The following is a 22,032-nucleotide window of genomic DNA, read 5'->3' on the forward strand; positions in this document are numbered from 1 at the left end:
TGGGCAGCAGTCCATTAATCACAGATAGAACCAGAAGTGGTACTATATAGCTCAGGTAGTAGAGTGCTAGCCTTAAGCAAAAGTAGATTAGGGATGGGGATGGGGGGGGGATTAACTGCTTTGAAAAAGTACCCTGCATACAAAAAGCATTCAACAAACAGTAGCTAGCAGCAGCAACTGAGATTATATATGATAAGCAGAGAGTACCTCTTTCAAGAACATTATCCCAATCTCTCCAATGTAATTGCTCAGTCACCTCTGCAAACACTGCAGTATCGCTAAGGCCTCCAGCTGGTCATGCACACATCTGTGGAATTTTTTCCTGTCTGCTCCTAAAAGCATGCACTGTGGTATGATAGGAAATATCAACATGATGTTCCATTCTCCACCTAACTGTGTGTGATCTGTCCCTTGGCCTGGGACACTTGCAAATTTGCAAGTGTTCTTGACTAAATCCAGGGAGCCAGGAGGGGATTATGGCAAGAAGAATGGAAAGGAACCAATGGCTAGCACAGCCATGACAAGGTTCAGCAAGGGACAAGTCTGTTCCAGTTGAAAGCAGGGTTCCATCTGACTGGTTTTTCTGAATTTTTAAAAATAGTTTCCTTTGTGACAAATATCTCAAGGTTCAAAACAACTCAGAACACAGAGCACATTGTGAAGGATCAGGTAGGTGTTTAAAGCAATTAAAGCACTAATTTAAAGAGATACATCTGGCTTTGTCCCTGAAGGTCAGTGTACAGCAACTGTAAACTCAAGGCAGGGCGGACAAGCAATTGTAATGATCTATAAAATGAGGTGATTGACCTACTTGACTTCGAGGGCTACTTCTGGATTTAAAACTCAAGACTGCAAGCATTTTCCTCTTGAAATCTTTTATATTCCAACACGTGTCCCCTGCCTGTCTGCTTGGTCCCATAGACACTTCTCTCAGACTCTCCTCATCTTTAAGTCCTCTTTCTCCAGAGCTCAAGACTCCTCACTGACCCCCACCCCCCTAGGATGTGTGCTCACAGCTGTGTTCATTTATTCATTCAAATAGCATCATTTTATAGGTCTCAAGCTCTGAAGATAAATAGATGTCTAAGTCAAAATCCAACTCTTAAAACTTGATCTCCACAGGCTTGGACCCAACAGCTCAACCCAATGGGTTCCATGTTAGTAACTGACAGAAATGATTGCTCAGAGAAAGGAGTGGTTTTCACATAGATACTAGAAATTGTGAGAAATCATGGGTTGTGTGTAAGGTAAAGGGAAAATTCCTAGGGAATAAAACTGACCTGGATCTAAGACATAGGCAGACAGACAGACAGACACACACACACAGAGACAGTTAGCAGACAGGAGTCAAACAAGGTTGGGCCCCTGGAAAATATCACTGCAGCTTCAGAAACAAAAATTAATCCTAAGTGACAATTTATACTAGATAGGGAGCAAAACCCTTTCTCTCATTCATTCATACTTTAACCTTTCTAGGAGAAAAGGTATGAGGAGAAGTTGAATATTCAATTAGTGTTTATGATACTCCTACTCCGGCACCTGATATATAAAAATGCATGCCCATGCATATATTTATAATTTAAACTAAACTATGAACTTAAAATGATCATTTCAGCTGGGCGCCAGTGGCTGATGCCACTCACTCTCAGGAGGCTGAGATCTGAGGATCACAGTTCAAAGCCAGCCCAGGCAGAATAGTCTGTGAGACTCTTATAACCAATAAACCACTCAGAAAACGGAATTGGCACTGTGGCTCAAGTAGCAGAGTGTTGGCCTTGAGCTGAAAAGCTCAGGGATAGTGCCCAGGCCAAGAGTTCAAGCCCCATACTGACCAAAAAAAAAAGGTCATTTCAGATTCACTTTTTTAACTGACTGTAATGCCTAAAGTAAGAGAGTAACATGGAGTCAAAACCTAGCCTATCAGTGCATTGGAGGCTCACACCTATAATTCTAGCTACTCAGGAGGCTGAAACCTGAGAATCAAAGTTCAAAGGCAGCCTAGGCAAACAGATCTTAAAGATTCTTATCTCATTTAACCAGCAAAAAAGGTGGGAACTAAGAGTGTGGCTCAAGTGGTAGAGCACCTGCTGTGAACAAAAAAGTCAAGTGAAGAGCATGAGGCTCTCAGTTGAAGCCCTAGTACTGGCAAAATACCAAGTGTCTGGCAACTTGAATATTTACTAATCCTCTCTAAACACCTATTTTCCCTCTTTATAAAATAGAAAAAACTTTTATAACACTGTTTTAAGGACTATAAATATTAACATGAAGAACTTAGCACAGTATTAGGCTCCAAACTCAATACTACTATTGTACAATGGCTACAATGGCTCAAACATTACAATGAATAAGGAAATGTTCAAGTCTCCATAGTAATAAAATACTAGGTGTTTTTCTCTCTTCTTTTAGGAGAGGGGTGTCTTGGTGTGGTTTGTTTTTGTGTATTTAACATGATTTAAAATGCCATATGACTATAGGGTCTAAGAGATCAAATTCAAGTCATGTGACAGGATGTGCTATGAAGCAGGAAGTGAAGTCTATACTAAACATCTACCTGATAGGTCCAGGGTGAAGTATACTCACCACTCACAGAACACACCACTGGGCACAGGACATCTTAAAAGCCACCTTTTTCTTAAAACTGATATATAGCTCAACCGTCAGTGTCAACACCCTGTCTGAGTCTCATGCTCTTTCCCAGTAAGCTAGGCAAAGTTCCCATGGTATCTGAGCTTGAGAATACTTGCCTGAGCACCAGCTGTGGCATATTGGATAGGAGCTACAAGCCAGGTGGTTAAGAGCAGAGTCTTTGAGATTCAAAGTCTGGCAGATCTCTGAACTGGCAGGTCTTAGCTGTTTTACTTCAGCAGTATAACCAAGACAGGAAATTACCTTCTGCCAAGACTGAGGTTGCAATCTGAGCATGCAAATATTTTAACTACACAATTGTTATGAGGATCAATGATAAAATAGTCTCAGCCTTATGATGGTTTGACTTGTGGAATGTTTTGAGTTAAAGGTGCAAAAGTAATTTGCATTCAGTAAACTGTACTTTGTATTTTAAATTTGCATCTTTTCTCAGGCTAGTTGGTATGTGGTAGGTAATCCAGTGTACTAATGTTGTTAAGCTATGATATTAGTTAGGTTGTTAGGTTTTAGGTTAGTAAGGTTAGCTAGGTAAGTTAGGTTGTGTTGAATGCATTCATTTTCTACTTAAGAAAGAGTTCATCAGGTCATAATATTCCTACCCCTAGTCTAAAATACGGGAACATCCGTGTATGTGAAAAACTTGGTATCTCTCCAAGTATGTTTCCACAAATGGGGACCAGAAAATCCTGAAAAGGCCACTACAAAGATAAAATAATGCAACCTCTTTCACTTCCCAACTCAGTACTAGACACACACTAGGTGATAAAGGTCCATCACCAATGGCTTCAGAGACTTTAAGAAAGTCCTAACATAGAAGGCCAAGAGAGAAAACACTTACTACTTAAATAATTCATTATTAACAAGTAAGAAGAAGCACCAAAGTAAGACTGAAATCAGGACTAGAGGAACTTAGCACTATCTTCTAAGGGCTCATTGCTCTGAGAGGAGACAGCCAGGAAGCCCATAAGGTATGAGATTCTGCACATGCTAACACCTAAAACTGCCTTCTAACTTCTTCCTGAAAATATCTGAGCTCCTGCATTCTGTTGTTCTAGGACACCACGAATGTTAAAAGAATGCTAGGGGCCTGCTGCTGTGATCTCTTGCCACACATTAATATCTGAATGGGGTTTTTTTTAATAATTTTTTTTCCTCCAAGAGACTTGGCTGAAACAGACTTTGAAAAGGAAAGTTTGGGTTCTAATCCCAGGGCAGTCAGGAAGAAGTGGGGAAGATAATGTTCTGGGACTCAAAGAGGACAGAATAAACCCTAGAGGGGTGAGCAGTGAAAATGAGATGGATCAAGGAGAGAGCCCAGAGGCCTCAGAAACACAAACTCCAGCTTCCTCCCTGACTCCACACACTGGTTGAGTAGCTGTTTTTCTCTGAACTTGCTTTTCTCATCTATTTGCTTTCCAGCTGCTGTAAGGGTTGCAGAACATAGTGCATGCAATGAACCCCATGTGGAATGCAGACTCTCCTACCACACATAGGACCCCATGTAAGCACAACTCCTCACCAGTAAAGATGCTCCAGAGGCCACTGCTCTTGGACCCCTGGGGAAGCCCACGTTCAACATCTTCAGGAGCAATTTCAGACTTCAGAGGGCATCCCTGCAACTTTTGGAACTATGAAAGCACCACCCTGGAAAAACAACAGTCATTGCCACATAATAAAAACATTACAAAATCACATGCTAATGTTGATGGAGTTCCCTAGCCGAAAGTTGGCTCAAACACAAAATCTAAAATGTAACTTGGCTTAAATTTTTTTTTAAAAAAAGTGAAAATACCAACTCGCAGGAAAGACAGTGGCAGTTCTGTGAAGACTGTACAAGGCACTCCTGTGGTCTGGATCTGGTGTGTGTCCCACAAGCATTTCTGTGCTGGACAGTTGGTCCTGAGCATGGTGGTGTTAAAGTAGTGGAACCTTTAAGAGGTGAGGTTCTGGGAGTGATTATTAGGAAAATGGTGATGGTGCTATTAGAAGGGACTAAGGCAATTTTCTGAGACTATGAGTTAGTTGTCATGACACTGAGCCTGGCTACCATTTAACAATGGGACCTTTCTTCTTACACATGCTCCCAGCACCGCACTGCCATCCATCAAAGGGGTCCTCACCAGTTGATGCACCACCCCCTTGAATCTCCAGGACTGTAAACTAAATAAACCTCTTCTCATGCTTTGATATTTGGCTATAACAGAAAGTGGCCTAATCCAAAGGTGTTTTCAGTCCTATGAACTCAGTAACAGAAAGTGAACTGAGGTCAGTTTAGAAGCTGCATTATTTTCTAGTGTACACATTTCCCCAGTTGATGGTGAAAGTCATTTCTTTAATTCTGAGTCTACAAGACAGAGACCTCAACAAACTTATTTCCATAGTTAGTAGAAATTTCAGAAGAAAGGCTTTAAGGACAGATAAAGAAGTCAGTCATCACTAAGGCGACTGGAAGCTGATAAGGCAGAGCTGCCCACTTCCCCCAATACTGAAATGACATCCACATTCAGTTCTCTCCGCTAAGCAGACAAGTGGATAACACCTCATGTATTCCTTTTCCCCTTCACTCCCTAATTCTCTGTCCTTGTCTGTCTGTCGCTCTCTCTCTCTCTCTCTCTTACTCTCTCTATTACACACACACACACACACACACACACACACACACACCAGGGCAACAATTACACCCATCATCCAATGTTTCCCTTCTATATAGACCTTTCAATTCCAAGTCTCCTCAAACCTGTTCCCCTGTGCAGTACAGTGCTTCCACAAACCACCTGGGACTGGGGCTATATCATGGCACAGGCAACTTTTCTAATGGAACAATCTGACATTTGTGACAAATGCAATCAGAAATTTATGAATATGGCTGGCCTTTGACTCAGTAATTCTTCTAGCAATCTACCCACACTAGTGCACAAAATGACAGATGCATTCAAATATTCAAAGGCTCCAATGTAACAAAAGGTTGCACTTGGGGTAACTACTAAGCCAACTGTTTAAAAAAATATTCTTTCAGCCTCTGCACATGTGTAAAAATTTAATTGACAAACAAAGTGGAAAAGCCAATACTCAAAGGAAAAAACTACTTGGGGACTGAGCTAAGAAGGGCCACAGAAAGAATGGTGGGTGGAGAGGAAAGGGATCTAACAATGCAAAACATCACAAAATTAGCCAATAATAAAACCCATTTTTTGTTGTCTTATTGTTTTGAATTCAGCTCAGGCTGATTCTCCTGCCTCAGGCTTCTGAGTACTGGGATTATAGGCATGTACTACTGAATCCAGGACCTAAAATATGCATGAATGCATGTATGTATGTATGTATGAATGAATGAATGTTTCCAAAGTTATAAATTATTTTACAAAAGTCCTCTTACTTAGGCCTGGGAACTTGGGGAGGGGCATGAGACTGGTTAGCAGAACTGGTCTCATGCCTTTTTCAGTAAAAACAATCTAATGTTTTGAACTTCAGTTTCTCTAGCTTTCAACTGAGGTAGCTTTGTTGGTTAACAAAAGACTGTGTGGATAAAAATGAGACAACATAACAGAATAAAAATATACTGGAGAGTAAAAACCCAGGGCATGATTGCTCATATAAATTATATGATTCACCACTTGCCATCGGTAAACAAAAATCAGGGAGGTCAACCCTTTTTGAAAGTATCAATTCTCTTGTTAATCCTTCTCATACCACATTGACCGATATAAAATTATCCAGATTTAAATGCCTCCTACTCAGTCTAAAGGAAGCAAATGAGGAAGGAATGATGTTTTCCTGTTTCACTTGCAGTTGTAGACCTTGTTTGTGTTTGTTTTCACTAAGAAACTAAATGTTCACCAGACTGACTGGTGCAAATCACTATCAACAAGGCAAGCAGGGTGACAGAGGGGAGGGAGGAGTGTGGGTCATGGAGCCCTGCATGGATCCCTACTCCAGCACATCATACCTGATGTGAAAGCTGAAATACCATAGCAAAGCCCTCAATACAGAACTGGGACCAGAAAAGTGACAGCTGACACTAGGCCTGGTGTCACTAACCCAACAAAAGACTGTAAGTCAACTGGGCACTGGTGCTCACGTCTAATCCTAGCTCTTGAGGAGGCTGTGACATGACAATCAAGGTTCAAACCAAGCCCAGGCAGAAGAAGTCTATAAGGATCTTATCTTCAATTAACCAGCAAAAAGCTAGAAGTAGAGCTGTGGCTCAAGTGTAGAGTACCAACACTGGGCAAAAAAAAAGCCAAGCAAGGGTACCCCAAGTTCAAGCCACAGTGTTGGCAACAATAAAGATTACAAGTCATATACCAAAAAGACATATAAAGAATCTAAGTTTCACATCAGCAATGGCAGAACCCTTAGGAAATTTACTAAGCGTTGATGTTTTTCAAGGGCTTTCTGCAATCTGTAAGCACATAACTAAAGTTCAGTGAGGTCGCTAGGCACCTATAATCCTAGGTATTCAGGAGACTGTGATCTGAGGATGGCAGTTCTAAGCCAGAGGAAGCAGAAAAGTCTGTAAGACTCTCTTCAATTAACCAGCAAAACAAAAAATAACTGCTGGTAATTTTTACCCAGTTAGAAACTTGGTTTTTCTGTTGTTGTCGTTTTAAATTCAGCAGCCTATTTCTTATTTCTTATTACACACACACACACATTTTTCTACACACACACACACACACACACACACACACACACACACACACACACACACACACACACACACACACACACACACACACACACACACACACACACACATTTTTCTTGAGGATAGTCCAAAAGTAGAAAGAGCATGGACAAGATGAACCTTCTCTAAGCCTACTCAGCATCTGTAAAATGGGGAAACTGTATTTACTCCTTAGAGCTGCTGAAAGGATTAAATCAAGTGAAAGGACTGGAGAGCATCTGACCCAGACGGAGCCCAACACAGAGTAGGTGCTAATTGTAATGTTGGCAGATTCTGAATTTGCATAGACTCTCATACAAGAGATGCAGGAGCCTCTGGAGGTGACTTGGCACTGTTTGATTTTCTGGAAGGCAGTGCATTCACTTCCTTTGCTATGAAAAATATTCCTACTATTAAAGCAGCAGCTGCTGCTGGGCCAGCGAAGAATGCTTATTTTGATTCGCACTTTGTAAAAATAAGGAGTATCTAATTTTATGGAAATGCTATTAATGTGAATAAACATTACCAGAAAAAGGAAATAGGGTTCATTAAAAAAAGAAATGATTAATGAAACAACAAGGAAAGCTCCCAAATCTCAAAACAATAAAGATACTCAAATTTTATTTTGTGTAAACCAGGCAGTGTAGAGATCGCTGCAGGGAAGGAAAGCTGTTGGCCCTTATGAGACTTTTACACAATCTGTTATTCCCCATGAGAGAAAGCCAATTAAACCAGACATTTCCCCCAAAGACAATGGAGTGTCCCTGACTTGTCCTCCTATCTATCCATGAGATCATGAAAGATGAATCAAAACAACCTGTCATCACCTTGGACTTAATAGGTACTTAATCTCTACCCACACTCTTGTGTAAAATGTTGGCCTTCCTTGAACACATGTAAAGCAATAACTACATAGCACAGTGCTCCAATCACAGCCCTTCAAAGTATCCCAATGTACAGAGTGGGTGGCATCAAGGGGAGGTGAGACTTGTGGAGATAAGGGAAGAGAAACAGCATTTCCCAAGTGCCGCTGGTGCCAAGCATTTGCCCTCCCTTTATATAATCTACTGGGTCTCCTAATATAGTATCCGGTCACATCCATTTAACTTCTCTGCAGAAATGCTGGAACCTAAAGCTGGAACCAGCTTTGCTATGTGATCCTCTCCAAGGACCACAGAAAAGGAGTGCTGAACTTGAGTATTTATGACTTAACCCTACCATCATCCGGCACAAGGCTGATTAAATTAGAGGAGTGCGCCTGACCCCAGATGAGTCAATTAGATCATCTCTTACAGATGTATCTGTCCAAGAATCAGGCACAGAGACCCTATGGGTGTGGCACACTGTAGCTAGGAGTAATGTAGGGTCAAGTCTGCCAAAATCTACTACTGACACCCTCCCATCCCCCCCACTCCCACCATCATTCTTCCTATAAAACACCAAGTCTTCCCACTAAATACTCGTGTTGCTTTAGTAGCTGTGTTTTGTTTCATTGTAGGGTAGGTAGGGGATAGGGGATCTGCAGCACTCCACGTTTTTCTGAGCCTTGGCTTCCTCATTCATAAAGGACTACATAATCTCTAAAGCTTTTTCTAGCTGTCATATTTATGTCATAATAATTACCTTCCTACTTATTCCAGCCTACTCTGTGCTAGGTGTCATATTCACCATAACTGTCCTGGCTTCAATCCTGGTCCAAGATATCGAGGCTTATTCTAGAGAGCTGAAAGGAGCCTGTATTTCCCTTCACCCAAAGCTCATGTGGCAGGGAAAGAGATGGCCTTAATTAACTTAGCCAACTCTTTGCTTTCTCCAATAGTTGGCACCAAAATGCAACTGTCTTTTGGGCTTAACTTCCCTGGCACACGAGGTTATGATTTTGTTTTTCTAGCTTCTGGGTGGCTAAATTGGGTGCTGTCTTATCAAAGGGATACATATTCCAGTCCTTTGGAAGAAAATTATACCATAGCCTCAGCATTAAAATTCAGCTCTTATGTAACTGACCACAGACAGCACCATGACACAGAGGCTGCTCCTATGGTGCTCTGGCCCTAAAAGAGCACACCCCACCCCTCACCCTGGTAGACACCCACATTCAGTTAAGACCAAGTCAAGCACCTCCTGATCTGATATAATTAAAACTCATTTTACTGACACTGAAAAGAGTTTGAAGCACATAGAAATGCCAATTCAAGGAGAGATCCTTTTCACTTTGAGGCGCCTGCCTCCAAACCAAAATAGAATTCCTGTGGTCTATGCTCCTAGCTGTAATCAGTAAAGCACACGACCTAGCTGCCACGCTTTCAGTTCCAGTTGGACCCACTGCAAACTGCTATGGCCCTACCCCCCTCCCTCAACAAAGTAGCAATCCAATACCTGCCATTCATTATGTAACAGAGCTCATTTCCCCAAACCCCAGCAAAACCCCAAAGTACAAGTGCTGCCTCTACTTTGATGCACCATGGTGGGGGACATGCCAGGGAATGTGGAGGTCAACGGAAAGAATAGGTAGTGACTGGAGGAAGTATGAACAGTGAGGCCGGCTGGGGTCAAAGGGTCAACAAGGCCACTGGTTCCATTAGCCCACAGCAGCACCCACCAAGGGCTGAGAGTACAGCTATTCTGAGTCAGCAGTGGTGACCACGACCCATGATGGTCCAAGTGTTTATTACTGCACTGGTTCCCAACTGAGTTCCATCTGTGCCTCTGCCATCTAGATCCTTCAGGTTGGTAGTGTCACGTGGCCATCACCACCCTTCCAAAATGCACCCACCAAGCTTTGTCTTCTGTTACATATCCAGTAGTTTAATGCAATAATAGTGAATACCAATGGTAATGAGGAATAAGAGTGGCCATCAATACAGCAATAACCATGCTTGGCACTATGTGTCAGCACTTTATCTATACTGATACACCAAGAGGTAAGTACTATTCCATGAGGAACTAAGACATAATAGGGTTCAGTAACTTACCAGACACACCCGAGAAAGGAGGTTCAATTAACCCAGGAAAGGGAGTGTCACCTTCCTCAAGCCCCTGCTCCACAGGGAGGGATCCTGGTCCCTTTACTCACCTCCTTCCTCCCTGTTATAGGAAGAGGGCTGAAAAATCAAACTGAGTAACTTATATGTGGAGTGATCTCCATCCCTATCACTTATTTACACTTAATACCAAGAAATCCCCAAATGACTGGTTACATAATTGGAAACCCCCTTCTCTGGGGCTACCTGCACCCATGTTTGTATACCACCGCAATTGACTTCAGATAAAAGCCTTGTCACCTGGTATCAGGAGGGCTACAGTGGCCTCACAGAGCATAGCGTATGAGACCAGGACTTTCATCAGCAGGCTAGGCTACCAAAATGAGCTTCTTCATTTCAGGTTTACTTCCCTCTTCCTCCTTAGAAGTTCCTGGGAGTGGTATAGAAGACACTTCTAACATGTATGCTGTTGGGAGATCCAAGCAAAAAAAGCCTTTGATTGGGTGTCAAGTGCCCTGAATTCAAATCTTTCTTTTCTGTATGCCTCAGTCTCTACACTGGAAAGGAACAGAACTAAACTAGACTTTGTCTGGGATCCTATCACACATGAGCATTCTCTCTGCTGGAAGCCTCTTCTAGCAAACAAGCCAGTAAAATTCTAGTAAAATAATACTTTGCTTCCCCACTTTTAGGGATCTACCATTGGCAATCCATAAGAATGTGGTCACAAGATTACCAGTGCTATACCACTGAACTGATCAGTTGCAGGCCAAATCAAATACATATGGCCTGAAAGCTGAACCTCATTATTAGAGGTAACTATTGATTTTTCTGCAATATTCCAAGTGACCATTAGAATCCCCCATCATAGCTTTCACCAGCCACTTGAAGATCCATTTCCCAGACTAGCAAGCCCCAAACTAGATAGTCTGAACTCAGGTATTTAGTAATACCTTTATTAGCACCCAAAAAAGGCAGGGCTGTGTATAGCCTAAGCAACCCTGATCCAACAACAGCTTCAAGTAGTGGTTCTTCAGCCAGGTCTGTGGGCAGCCCACTGGCAAAGGGTTGATCTATAGTTCCAGACTATGTATGCCAGGGTGGAGCTGGAAGCCACATGGCCAACTCACTTCTTCTCAGCCTAGGAAGGATTGCTGGCAGCACTATCATTGACCACAAAAGGCAGAGATATAAACAGAGGTCTCCTAAAAGCAGAAAAAAAGCTAATGGGTTACTTACTTTTTCTTCCTTCTCCTACAACTATGGCTTTGGGGCATCAAAAGTAGGCAAGCAGCATGCCTAGAATCCCAACTACTCAAGGCAGATACAGGAAGATGCTACAGAAATATGATTAACTCCCAAGCTAACTAGTTCCTGTGACCTCAGACAAGATCTTTTTTTTTTTTTTTGGGGGGGGGGTCCAGTCATGGGGCTTGAACTCTGGGCCTGGGCGCTGTCCCTAAGCTCTTCAGCTCAAGACTAGCACTCTACTTCTTGAGCCACAGCGCCACTTCCGGCTTTTTTCTTTTTGTTTATGTGGTGCTGAGGAATCAAACCCAGGGCCTCATTCATGCAAGGCAAGCTCTCTACCACTGAGCCACCTTCCCAGCCCTCGGACAAGATGTTTAATGTCTGTAATCCTCAGTTTCTTCCTTGATAATAAATCTACATTTTATATTCTTGTTTTTTATTTAAACATTTCTATGCCTTCAGAAACGACTGAACACACCATCTATGTAAGTTAAGACAAGTCTCTGGTGCTAGAATCACACGTGATTGCCAGCTCCCTTAGGAACACTACAACAGGACACTCCAAGGGCAAGGTGGTTTGTATCTGTATCCCTGGACTAGCAGTAGGAGGCTCTCAATAATTTGTATACTAACTGGATGGTAAATGAGTGAGCCACAGTTTATATTGCGGGAGCAAAAGTTCTGTACTGCTTCTCCTAGCTATGAATTTATGTGCTTTATTCAGCTAAGAGTTACCGCTTTATTTATTTTTTTCAAATATCATTAGCTTCCATAATACAATTCAAATAAGAACCCTAATAGCTCAGCTGGGGTTGGCAAAGTGACATATATGTCACAGGTTCTCCTCAAAACTTTGCTGAGTGAATGCTGTCTGTAGATTATACCTACATAAGTTTCCACATTTCAGTCTATAAGACCTATATCCAAACCTTTGAAAGCACAGGATAAAAATCAGCATACCAAAGCCTAACTATTAAGAACTTCCTAGGTAAGAAAGACCGGTATGGTTTTAGAAGGCTCAGTGAAAGCGAAGGCCCTCTATGTCTCCACAGAGTCACCAAAATAGGTCTTTGCGGACACTCAGAACATCTATTATGCCTTAACTGTTTAAAGGGTTTCCTGACTCCATTTGTTTACTAGCCAATCATTTCACAACTTGGGGCTTCAATTTTCTTCTCTATAAAATGCAGCTAGTAACTGTCCCTGCTTCAGCACTCACATGAAGACTGCACGTGATCGTACACCTCATTTGTCTATGACTGGCCTTGTACAGAGCAGCTGCTCAGCAAATAAATGGAACATGCCTCCTCCATCAGCCCCAAACTGAAATGCATCCAACTTAAAAGTAACTGAGCTAACCTATGCCGACCGTGCGGGACTCTCCTCCTTTCAAAAGGTACCAAGTATTTGCCACTGGAAACCTGTAAAAGGAAGATCCCTTTCTACTGGCTCCCTCACCGTTGGTCCTAAAATGCCGGCCTACTCCTTTCCGCAGAAAACCATCTCCCAGTCACTTACTCATAACTTCCAGTCACAAGTAAAATGGCATTCAGCAGTGTGCTTTAGTTGCAGAATAAGCAAAACATTGGCTTTTTTGCTTGGAAAACACTCACACACCAGGATGAAACCTTGGCAGAGCACCAGTAGATCCATTCCTGCCTCCCCCCAAACAGCCTCCAATCACTGTGTGCCAGCTAAGCCCTGACTCCCACAGCCATATGTGCCCCTTTACCCCCAAAGAAGCCTAGAAGTAAACTCAGCCTCTTACCATAGATTTCTGACTCATTTCCTAGAGAGCTCATCACAGAGACTTTAAATAAAAGCACTAACATCTGCACAGCACAGTATAGTCTTTGCCAAGGAGACAGCAAAAGGAAGAGTGTGGGTTAATCTGGAGCCCCAAGCTTGGAGATCTCATAGTGTTTTAGCTGCAGTCTATCTATCTATATATGTCAGTAATCCAAACAACAGCAAAGACCACAAATAAACAGGAAGTACTTAATTACAAGAACTGGGGAAAGGCTTTTTTTTTTTAATAAGGAGAAAATTCTAGTCCTATTCCAAAGTTTCCACATCACCAAAAAAAAAAAAAAAGTACCCATAGCTCTATTCCCAAGAATAACCAGAGAACCACCCAGGCCACATCCTTACAGCTTCCAAATATCTCACTTGTGAAGTATATGCCAACAAAAATTTGTGGTATGCCCTCCAATTTTTCCTCTTATTTTAGGGGCAATAACCTTAAGTGTTATATTTTTGAAAAACTGAACTGTGATTCACAAGATATTTATATGTGTATCTTCTTCATATATGTAAGCTTGAAGGAAAAGGAGAAATTCAACTGTGATGGCTGTCCAGTAAGGAACTAAAGCATTCATGCAAAAAGCTAATCTTGAGAGTCCAATCTCCTGAAGTATGCTAAAAGTTAAAAGCTTCAGAGTAGAGACAATCATTTTGTAACCAACACTGTACTCAAGTTCAGAAAAAAAGAAATATTATTAAGGCATCCTGAATGAAACATTTACTGTTACATTTTTGAGAATGCGAGTATTATCAACAATGTACTCTAAGGTGATACTTTTGAACTTCTAGCCTGGTTCCAATTCTTCCAAAATGGCTGAGGCCAGGCACACTCAAATTGCTACGGTTCCATCTCCTTTTCTACCCAAGCTCACAAGTCAGATTTTATTAGGAGATACATGCAAATTACATTTTAAAAATTAAAAATGAAATTTAAACATCATTGACATTTGCATTTAAATTTAAACTTAGGTAAGAGCAACTGCTTATAGTATGACATTAACTCTATCCAAGGTGTTGCTTCAATATGCACAAATACTCCTACAAACAGCACTGTCCAAACCCTTATCATGTACTGCAGACTACAGTAACACTATCTAAATGTGCAGAGCAAGAAAGTTAAAAGTAACTGACAGCTCTATTAGCAAGCACTGAAGAACTTACCTAAAATGAAAATAACACTGCAGTCTAATGAATGTCATATCCTTTAGAGGTACAGAAAAAAGATACAGAATACTCCTCTATCAGCATGTTCCAATTTACCATAATATGTGAAGGACTCATCATGAGGATGAATGCCTGGCAACTCTCTTTAATTTCAGCTGCTGTCAAGGTAACACAAGGGACTGACAATTCACAAAGACAAAACCAAAACCAAACCAAAACAAACAAACAAAAAAAACCCCTCAATCTATTTACCTCTGGCTTTCAAACAAACCTACTATTCTTCCACCCACTTCAGAATTAATTTAAGCACCCAACAATGACTCTAGAGAGAACTCTAGAAGCATCCTCAACTGAATGAAACATTTATACTAATACCCAGAACTGGGGACTCAATAGGAGCACAAAACCTAAAACTGTTATTTCTAAATAGGGGTTCTTCCTATAGTAACTCAAGAATCAGAATCAAAAGTAGTACTGAAAGCAATTTACCTACAAAACCACCAGCTTCCCAACATTACAAGGGTGGGTCATGGTGGCTTTAAGTCAGAAAGGGCTCTCCAAACCTCAATAAACCAACCACATAATTCCCCTAGGGAAAAATCATTCCTCTTCCTAAGGCTGTCTTTTCCTGCTGGGTCTTGTTTGAAAGGAGTACTATTTTGCCGTACTGAGAGATGGTGCTGAGTTCCAGTGCAAATGCTTTATTTTCACTGAGGTTCCAGAGGCTTCTGTAGCTCCTGGGCTTTCCAGTTCCTTCTTACCCATCCCAATTTATCACTAATCCACTCCAAAATTTTCAGGAAATCGCTGTGCCCTTGACCCTGCCAGGTGCTAGGCTGGAAGGTCCAGATTAAGGGAGGAAAAAAAAAAAAAAGTCTGAGACTTCTACAGCCCTCCCTCCCCCTCCCTCTTCCCAGTTCCGTCAGCTCTGCGGGCTCCGGGCCTCGGGTCTGCTTTCACAGCCCTCCAGTGCCCTGCAGACCTGGCTTGGCGCTGCCAGACCCCACCAAAGGCCTGTGGCAAAGGGGCGCCGGGTGGGGGACCTGTTTGCACAGATTCGCCTAGGCGTTCGGCACTTCGGGCGCCAGGGACCGGCCGGAAGGCGTCCAGGGGAGGAGGAGGCAGCCTCCGCCCGACTCCCCTCGGGTGCTGTGGGCATTTTCCACGGGCCCTTATCTCAGCAGCCAAGTCCGCCAGGCTCAGCGCGGCGGCCACGGCGAAGCGCTTTCGCTGTCCACCCACCGAGTCCCTGGCCGGTGACCTTGGCCGCGACGCCTCGGCTTCTGACCTCGGCGGCCGGCCGGACGCCACACCTACTCTGCGGGTGAGGAGCCGGTCACCAGGATGTGGAAGCGCCCCCGAAGACCGCCTGGAAGGCGGACAGGACCAAGGATGGGGAAGAGATTTCTCCCACCCCTCCCTCGGGGGGGGGGTGTCCACAGATCCACTTGCAGCCCCCCCCGCGGGCCCTGAAACCCACCGCACCCCGAGAAGGGCCGGCAAGTGAGGAAGGGGGCTGCAGATCGGAAGTGCCCCCCCTCCAGGCACCTGGGAGCGGGGAAGGGGAGGGGGGTGTGTCTCCCCATCTCCCCCCCCCCCCCCCCCGCCACATCCCCTTCCTCCTTCCTCTCCACCTCAGCAGGCAAGCGGACCCCAGTGCGGGCGCCGGGGCTGCGCGCGGGGACCCGGCCCGCAGCCTACCTCCTCCAGCAGCGTGACGGTGTTCCTGCAGTTGTGCAGCCGCGTGGTGAAGCTGGACGTGGTGGGCGAGTTGTAGTCCTCGGTGGTCTCGGCGATGAACTCGGAGACGGAGATCTGGTCCGGCATCCTGCCGGGAGGGACGAGGAGACACAAGCGGGGACGGAGGGTGAGTCACGGCGCGGGCTCCCGGGGCCGCGGGTCGCTCGGAGGCTCATGAACGCCCGCGCCGTCGCCCGCAGCCGGCCTGGCGCGGCGCCCCCGGCCCGGCGGCGCGGGAGCTGGGCGTGGGGGGGAGGGCGCGGGCGGACGAGGGCGGCGCTCGGGCCCTTCAAACTCCGAGCGGCGCGCGAGGCCGGGGGCTCCAGAGGACCCGCCTCCCCGTGCTCATGCCGGCGGGGGTGGGGCGCGGACGCTGCGGCCGGAGGCTCGGGCGGCGGGCGCGGCTCCTCGAGCGCTCTGACAGGCGGCGGCGGGGCCGGGCTGACTGAACACTTCAGTCTCGCGGCGGGCGGGCGGGAGAGCGGGCGTGAGGGCGGGCGGGCTCCCGCGGCCGGTCACGGGGACAAACAAGGAAGTGCTCTGCGCATGCGCCGCCCCGCCCTCGCCCCGCCCCCCGGCCCGCGCGCCCCGCCCCCCGCCCTGCAGCGCTCTGAGGGCGTTCGGGGTGGGGGGCGCCCTCCCCCACCCCCGGCCCGCCCCACGAGCTCGCGGGGGCGCCGGAACCACGTCCCCCTGGCCGCCCGCGGAGTGGTTACTTCAGCCAGCTGGTTACGTACGCGAGCATTTCTGCAAGAAGGGAACCAGAAAACACCAAAAGTTGTGCGTGTTCTTTTTCAGTCCCGCGTGGGTGGTGCGGGGGGGGGGCGCGGGCCGCGCGGGGCGGCTGGGGGGCGGCTGGGGCCCGGCTGGTGGCTGCCCGCCCGGCCCCCGCCCTGGGAAAGCTCGCTTTGTGCAGTTGCTGAGGTTGCTGGAATGCTCTGTGAGCACAAATGAAAGTTCGGGCTTTTTCACAATTTCCTCATCTTTTCATTTGCACTTTTTTCCTTAACCCCGAAGAAAGTCAAGGAGGGAGGAGTGCGTGAAAGTATTTCCCAGATGCAAATCAAAGCTGAAACAGTCCCAACACATAACTCCCTCCTCTGCCTCAGCAAAGGGCTATTTTTATTTTTTACAGTAGTCCAGTCTACTGTAGTTAGAATCCATCCACTTAGCTACTTGCTCACCATTGATGATGAAGTGTTTTTGTTTTTTAAGAAAAGGAAAATTAAAAAAAAAAATCTAGGCCCATGAGTAGTGTCTCTGAATATAGGACCCTTAAAAGCTGTGGTCTGGTGCTGGGAAGGTGGCTCTGTGGCAGAGTGCTTGCCTTGCAATGCATGAGGTCCTGGGTTCGATTCCACAGCACCACATAAGCAGGGGAAAAAAGTTGGAAGTGGTGTTGTGGCTCAAGTGGTAGAGTGCTCCCCTAGAGCTGAAGAGCCAAGGGACAGCGCCCAGAACCATTCAGGCCTCACAACTGACCAAAAAAGCCTGGTCTGCTCAAGCCATCCTGTGTAGCTGGAAGGCTACAGACAGGTCAGGAGACAGGGAAAGAAATCTTTGACATTGGGGTGGCTGTTCAGTTCATTCACTGCCAACAAATGTTTATCAAGAGCCTATTCTGTATAGGGGAGATTGGGCAATGCCCTTGTCTGTCATGCAGCTTACCTTCCAGTAGACAAGTGAGCAGCTAACAAATTAGATGACACAGAGTGGAGTAGATATAAGGAGTGAAAGCATGGTGATGTCCCCATAGAAACAAAACCCAGAGAAAGCCTCTGACAAAGTGAGCCTCCTCCTTTTTTAAGAATGAAGAGAGTCAACCACATTCTGGGATCTTGGACCCACATGGAGGCAGAGGATAAAGGGTACCAACCCCAGGAGGCTCTTAGGAGTTACAGGTTAATGGATGAGGAAGTGCTCATCCACAGAAAAGCCAGGAGTAAAGTAGGAGATGCTTATCTCTGGATTGGCCCAGCTGAACCAGCTCCGTTCCTCCAGGGAGAGGCTCATCAATGATCCTCAGAGGGATGTGCTTAGTCATATAAAGGTAGTTCATAAGGGAATTCTCAAAACACTCTTCTCTGGCAGAATAAAGTGCCAGAATAAACTCACTTCAAGAGTCATTAGTTTAAAAGATAATAATGAAGCTAGGAGCCAGTGGCTCACACCTGTAATCCTAGCTATTCAGGAGGCTGAGATCCGAGAATCAAAGCTTCAAAGCCAGTCTGGCCAAGGAAAGTCCAGCCTGTAAGAGTTATCTCCAATAAACCACCAGAAAACCAGAAGTGGCGCTGTGGCTCAAATGGTAGAGTGCTCCCCTTGAGCTGAAGAGCTGAGGGACAGCACCCAGGCCCAGAGTTCAAGCCCCCAAAAATAATGAGGCACTCAATAAATAGGAGTAGTTTCTTGTCATGAATACTTTAAAAGTTTGATTTTAGGACACGACACTTGGAGTATGAAACTCTGGGAAATGGACAGATGGAATTAACAGGCAGCTGGAAACCCATACCTGGAGGTAATTCATATGGTTGTAAAGTGTGTGTGTGTGTGTGTGTGTGTGTGTGTGTGTGTGTGTGTGTGTGTGTGTGTGTGTGTGTGTGTGTGTGTAAGTATGAGCCACCTAAGAGGAATCCCTACCTCTGTCTGAAAAGTTCTGTAACTTGGAAGAAAAATGGACCCTACTGGCTTGGACTAATTAAGCTTTCCGAGTCTCAGTAATCCTGTGTTCCCCCACAGAGCACTGGGAAAATTACACTGAAAACTCAGACTTCCTTCTATTCCAAAAAGGTTTTCCTTCCTCTAGGCTGGAAATAAATTCAGACTTGAGATGTTTTGCCTTTATTCTAGCCTTCCCTTGATTCCAAGTTGTTATCTCGTACTGTCACCTCCATTGAGCTGGTAGCTCTCCTGTCATCTAGAACTGGCAAATAGTTAGCAAATAAGAACTGGTATTAAAGGCCTTTAGTTGTTGTATAATTGCCTTAATTCTAGGAGGCCTTCAGCTCCAGAATGTTCTCTCCTAATCACAGTGGTTATCACTGGATGCTGGGTGCTGTCACTTATAAAATGAAGAGGCAGATAGGTCAAAATGATGACACAGCCCTCCCAGCTGCAAATGACGGCTGTATACACTCAGCTCCGTGGATGTAAAGAATAAAGATTATTGCAACAGGCAATAATGACTGCTAACTGCAATGGTAAATAGTGGAGTTTTGAGGGTTTTTTTGGGGGGCGGTGGGGGTCTGCCAGTCCTGGAGCTTGAACTGAAGGCCTAGGTACTATCCCTTAGCCTTTTATTTTTGCTAAAGGCTGGTGCTCTACCACTTGAACCACAGTTCTACTTCCAGCTATTTGGTGCTTATTTGAAAATAAGAGTCTCGCAGGCTTTCCTGTCCCAGCTGGCTTCAAACCACAATGATCCTCAGATCTCAGTTTCCTGAGTAGCTAGAATTATAGGAGTGAGCCATCAGCACCCAGCTGAGATTTCTGTCTTCATTGAATCCACCAGAGCTCAAACTGCTGCCATCAATTCTGTTTCAGTTTCATTGGAAGATTATGTTATGTATCTACTCCTTCCCCCTCCTCCTCAGGCCATGAAAGGAATATTGAAACAATGAGAGATATTGTACTCTGGTAAGTGTATACCCCTCCGACTGGTCTGCAATTAGAATTTCAAAGGTTCACACCTCAGCCCGCCATTTCTGGGGTTCATGGGCCATAATCCTCTTTAAATTTGAAACCATGTCTTAGTGGAAACCATCTGTACCTCTCATTTCTCTAAAAAGAAACACAAAAAACCATTCCTGGATATCTAGAAGCAAATAGAGTCTGACGTGAGTAAAACTTAAATGCTGTATTTCTTTGCATGAAGCTGCCCAGAAATATACACCATCCTTTTCAAAGCCAGGAAAAACATACATGCATATGTCCTTAGGCTTGTATGCACCCAGCTTTATATAAATCAGGCATCATCTTCGTTGTTATCATTAGACTCCCCTTCAAAGACTGTTCACCCTTGCTCCTGTCATGCTGTTGAGCTTTGTCCACAGGGACAAGACAGTGATCCTGGCAGAATGCCTCTTTGTGTCCTTAAATAGAGGCAACCAGAGTAATGGTGGCTGGATAGCAATGGCATTAGCGACCTTGTTGCATTGGGGAATTGGCTCTGAATCCCATTTCCAGTTATAGAGCTCACTCTCCCATATGCTTTATAACCAAGGGGGCACATGTGCAAGATGATTGACAATGGACCTGGGGTAGGGAAGCAAAGGGATTCTTCAGACCCAAGAAATCAGGAAGAGCCATGCGTGCTCTGTACCACAGTGATAGTCAGCAAGAACACACAGCAAAATCCTCTCATTTAACTGAGCTGTGAGGAGAAAGGAAGAAAATGCTTCATGCTGCGTGAAACTGGGTTTGAATCTCTACTCTGTCACTTGCTAGCCTTGTTTCTTCATCTGCAAAATTAAGGTAATGGTCATAGTAAAACTATATTCAGATTGTTATGTGAAATGACATGAGATGATAGGGACAAAAACGTTGATGCATAGTGAATAAGCAGTCATTGTGAATTCCTCTGAACTCTTTTCTTCTGTGAAGTATGACTATAAATACATCTCCTTTCATCTCACAATTCAGCTATCTCTAAATTAGTCACCTGCAGGAAGAAGAAGAAAGGGAAGGGAAGACTGCACAGTAAAGCAATTTGCAGAGTCTGGGATCTGGGATATGGGAATCAATCGTCTTTGGAGACCTTGTTTATTCCCTTAAGTATACTTTGTGAGGTCAGATCCATTAGTGATGGTTTTAGATTTGGGAAATAAATAAACAGTACTTAGAATCAAATAGGATAGATTCCAATCAGGATCAGAAGTGAGTTGAAATCATAAAATAAAGCCCCATTTAAAAAAATAAAACATAGCTCTTGTGAGGAAGGCTATTCTAAGCCAGGCATTTATTGTACAGGAACTTGAGTTTATGGGCTGTTCTCAAATTAGAACTCCTTGGCTCAATTCTCTGCTGCACAGAATTTCACCTAATTCATTTCCATAAGTCTCAGTTTTCACATCTATAAAAGGGGGGCAGTGATCAATCATTCCTGGTGGCTTATGCCTATAATCAGGAGGCTGAGATCTGAGGATCATGGTGTAAAGCCTGGACAGGAAAGTGTGAGCTTCTTTTTTTGGGGGGGGGGGCGGGGTCCAGTCGTGGGGCCTGAACTCTGGGCCTAGGCGCTGTCCCTCAGCTCAAGGCTACTGCTCTACCACTTGAGCCACAGTGCCACTTCCGGCTTCTTTTTTCTGCTTATGTGGTGCTGAGGAATTAAACCCAGGGCCTCATGCATACAAGGCAAGCGCTCTACCACTGAGCCACCTTCCCAGCCCAAGTGTGAGCTTCTTATCTCCAATTAATTACCAAAATGTGGAAATGGAATTGTGGCTCAAGTGGCAGAGCACTAGCCTTGAGTGGAAGCTATGGGACAGTGCCCCAGGCTCTGAATTGAATTCCTAGTACTGGCACAAAAGGAGAAAAAAAAACTTTAAATATGTAAATTTGGATCCATGTTTCGTTCTTTAGACCTCACAAATTTATAAAGTAAGAATGACAATCTCAGATGTACCAAAGAGAAAGCTAGACTGCTAGGTTACCAACTTCTACTTTCTGAACTCCTACCCTGGCCAGGCACTGTGCTGGCAATGTGTATGTAAGACCTGAATCATTCATGGAACAGTCCTAAGATACAAACATTATAGTCACACAAACTGAACACAATGA

General features: G+C 44.6%; 1 protein-coding gene across 8 annotated transcripts in view; it reads right to left on the minus strand.

Moving 5' to 3' along the window:
• The window catches only part of Asap1 (ArfGAP with SH3 domain, ankyrin repeat and PH domain 1), a 299,332-nt gene that overhangs the window by 213,483 nt on the left and 63,817 nt on the right, over window positions 1-22,032 (minus strand). For 6 of the 8 annotated variants that reach the window (XM_069991415.1, XM_069991412.1, XM_069991407.1 and 3 more), the window contains exon 3: window positions 16,216-16,342. The exons of 1 other annotated variant lie outside the window; for it this stretch is intronic. In XM_069991415.1, coding sequence (XP_069847516.1) covers window positions 16,216-16,342 — 127 coding nt within the window. Of the gene's footprint in view, window positions 1-16,215; window positions 16,553-22,032 lie in introns of those variants that run through there. One more of the 8 variants, XM_069991411.1, reaches the window with a different exon arrangement.

This window comes from Dipodomys merriami, unplaced genomic scaffold, assembly GCF_024711535.1.
Source record: "Dipodomys merriami isolate MVZ:Mamm:240054 unplaced genomic scaffold, mDipMer1.0.p SCAF_4, whole genome shotgun sequence".
NCBI classification, from domain to species: Eukaryota; Metazoa; Chordata; class Mammalia; order Rodentia; family Heteromyidae; genus Dipodomys; species Dipodomys merriami.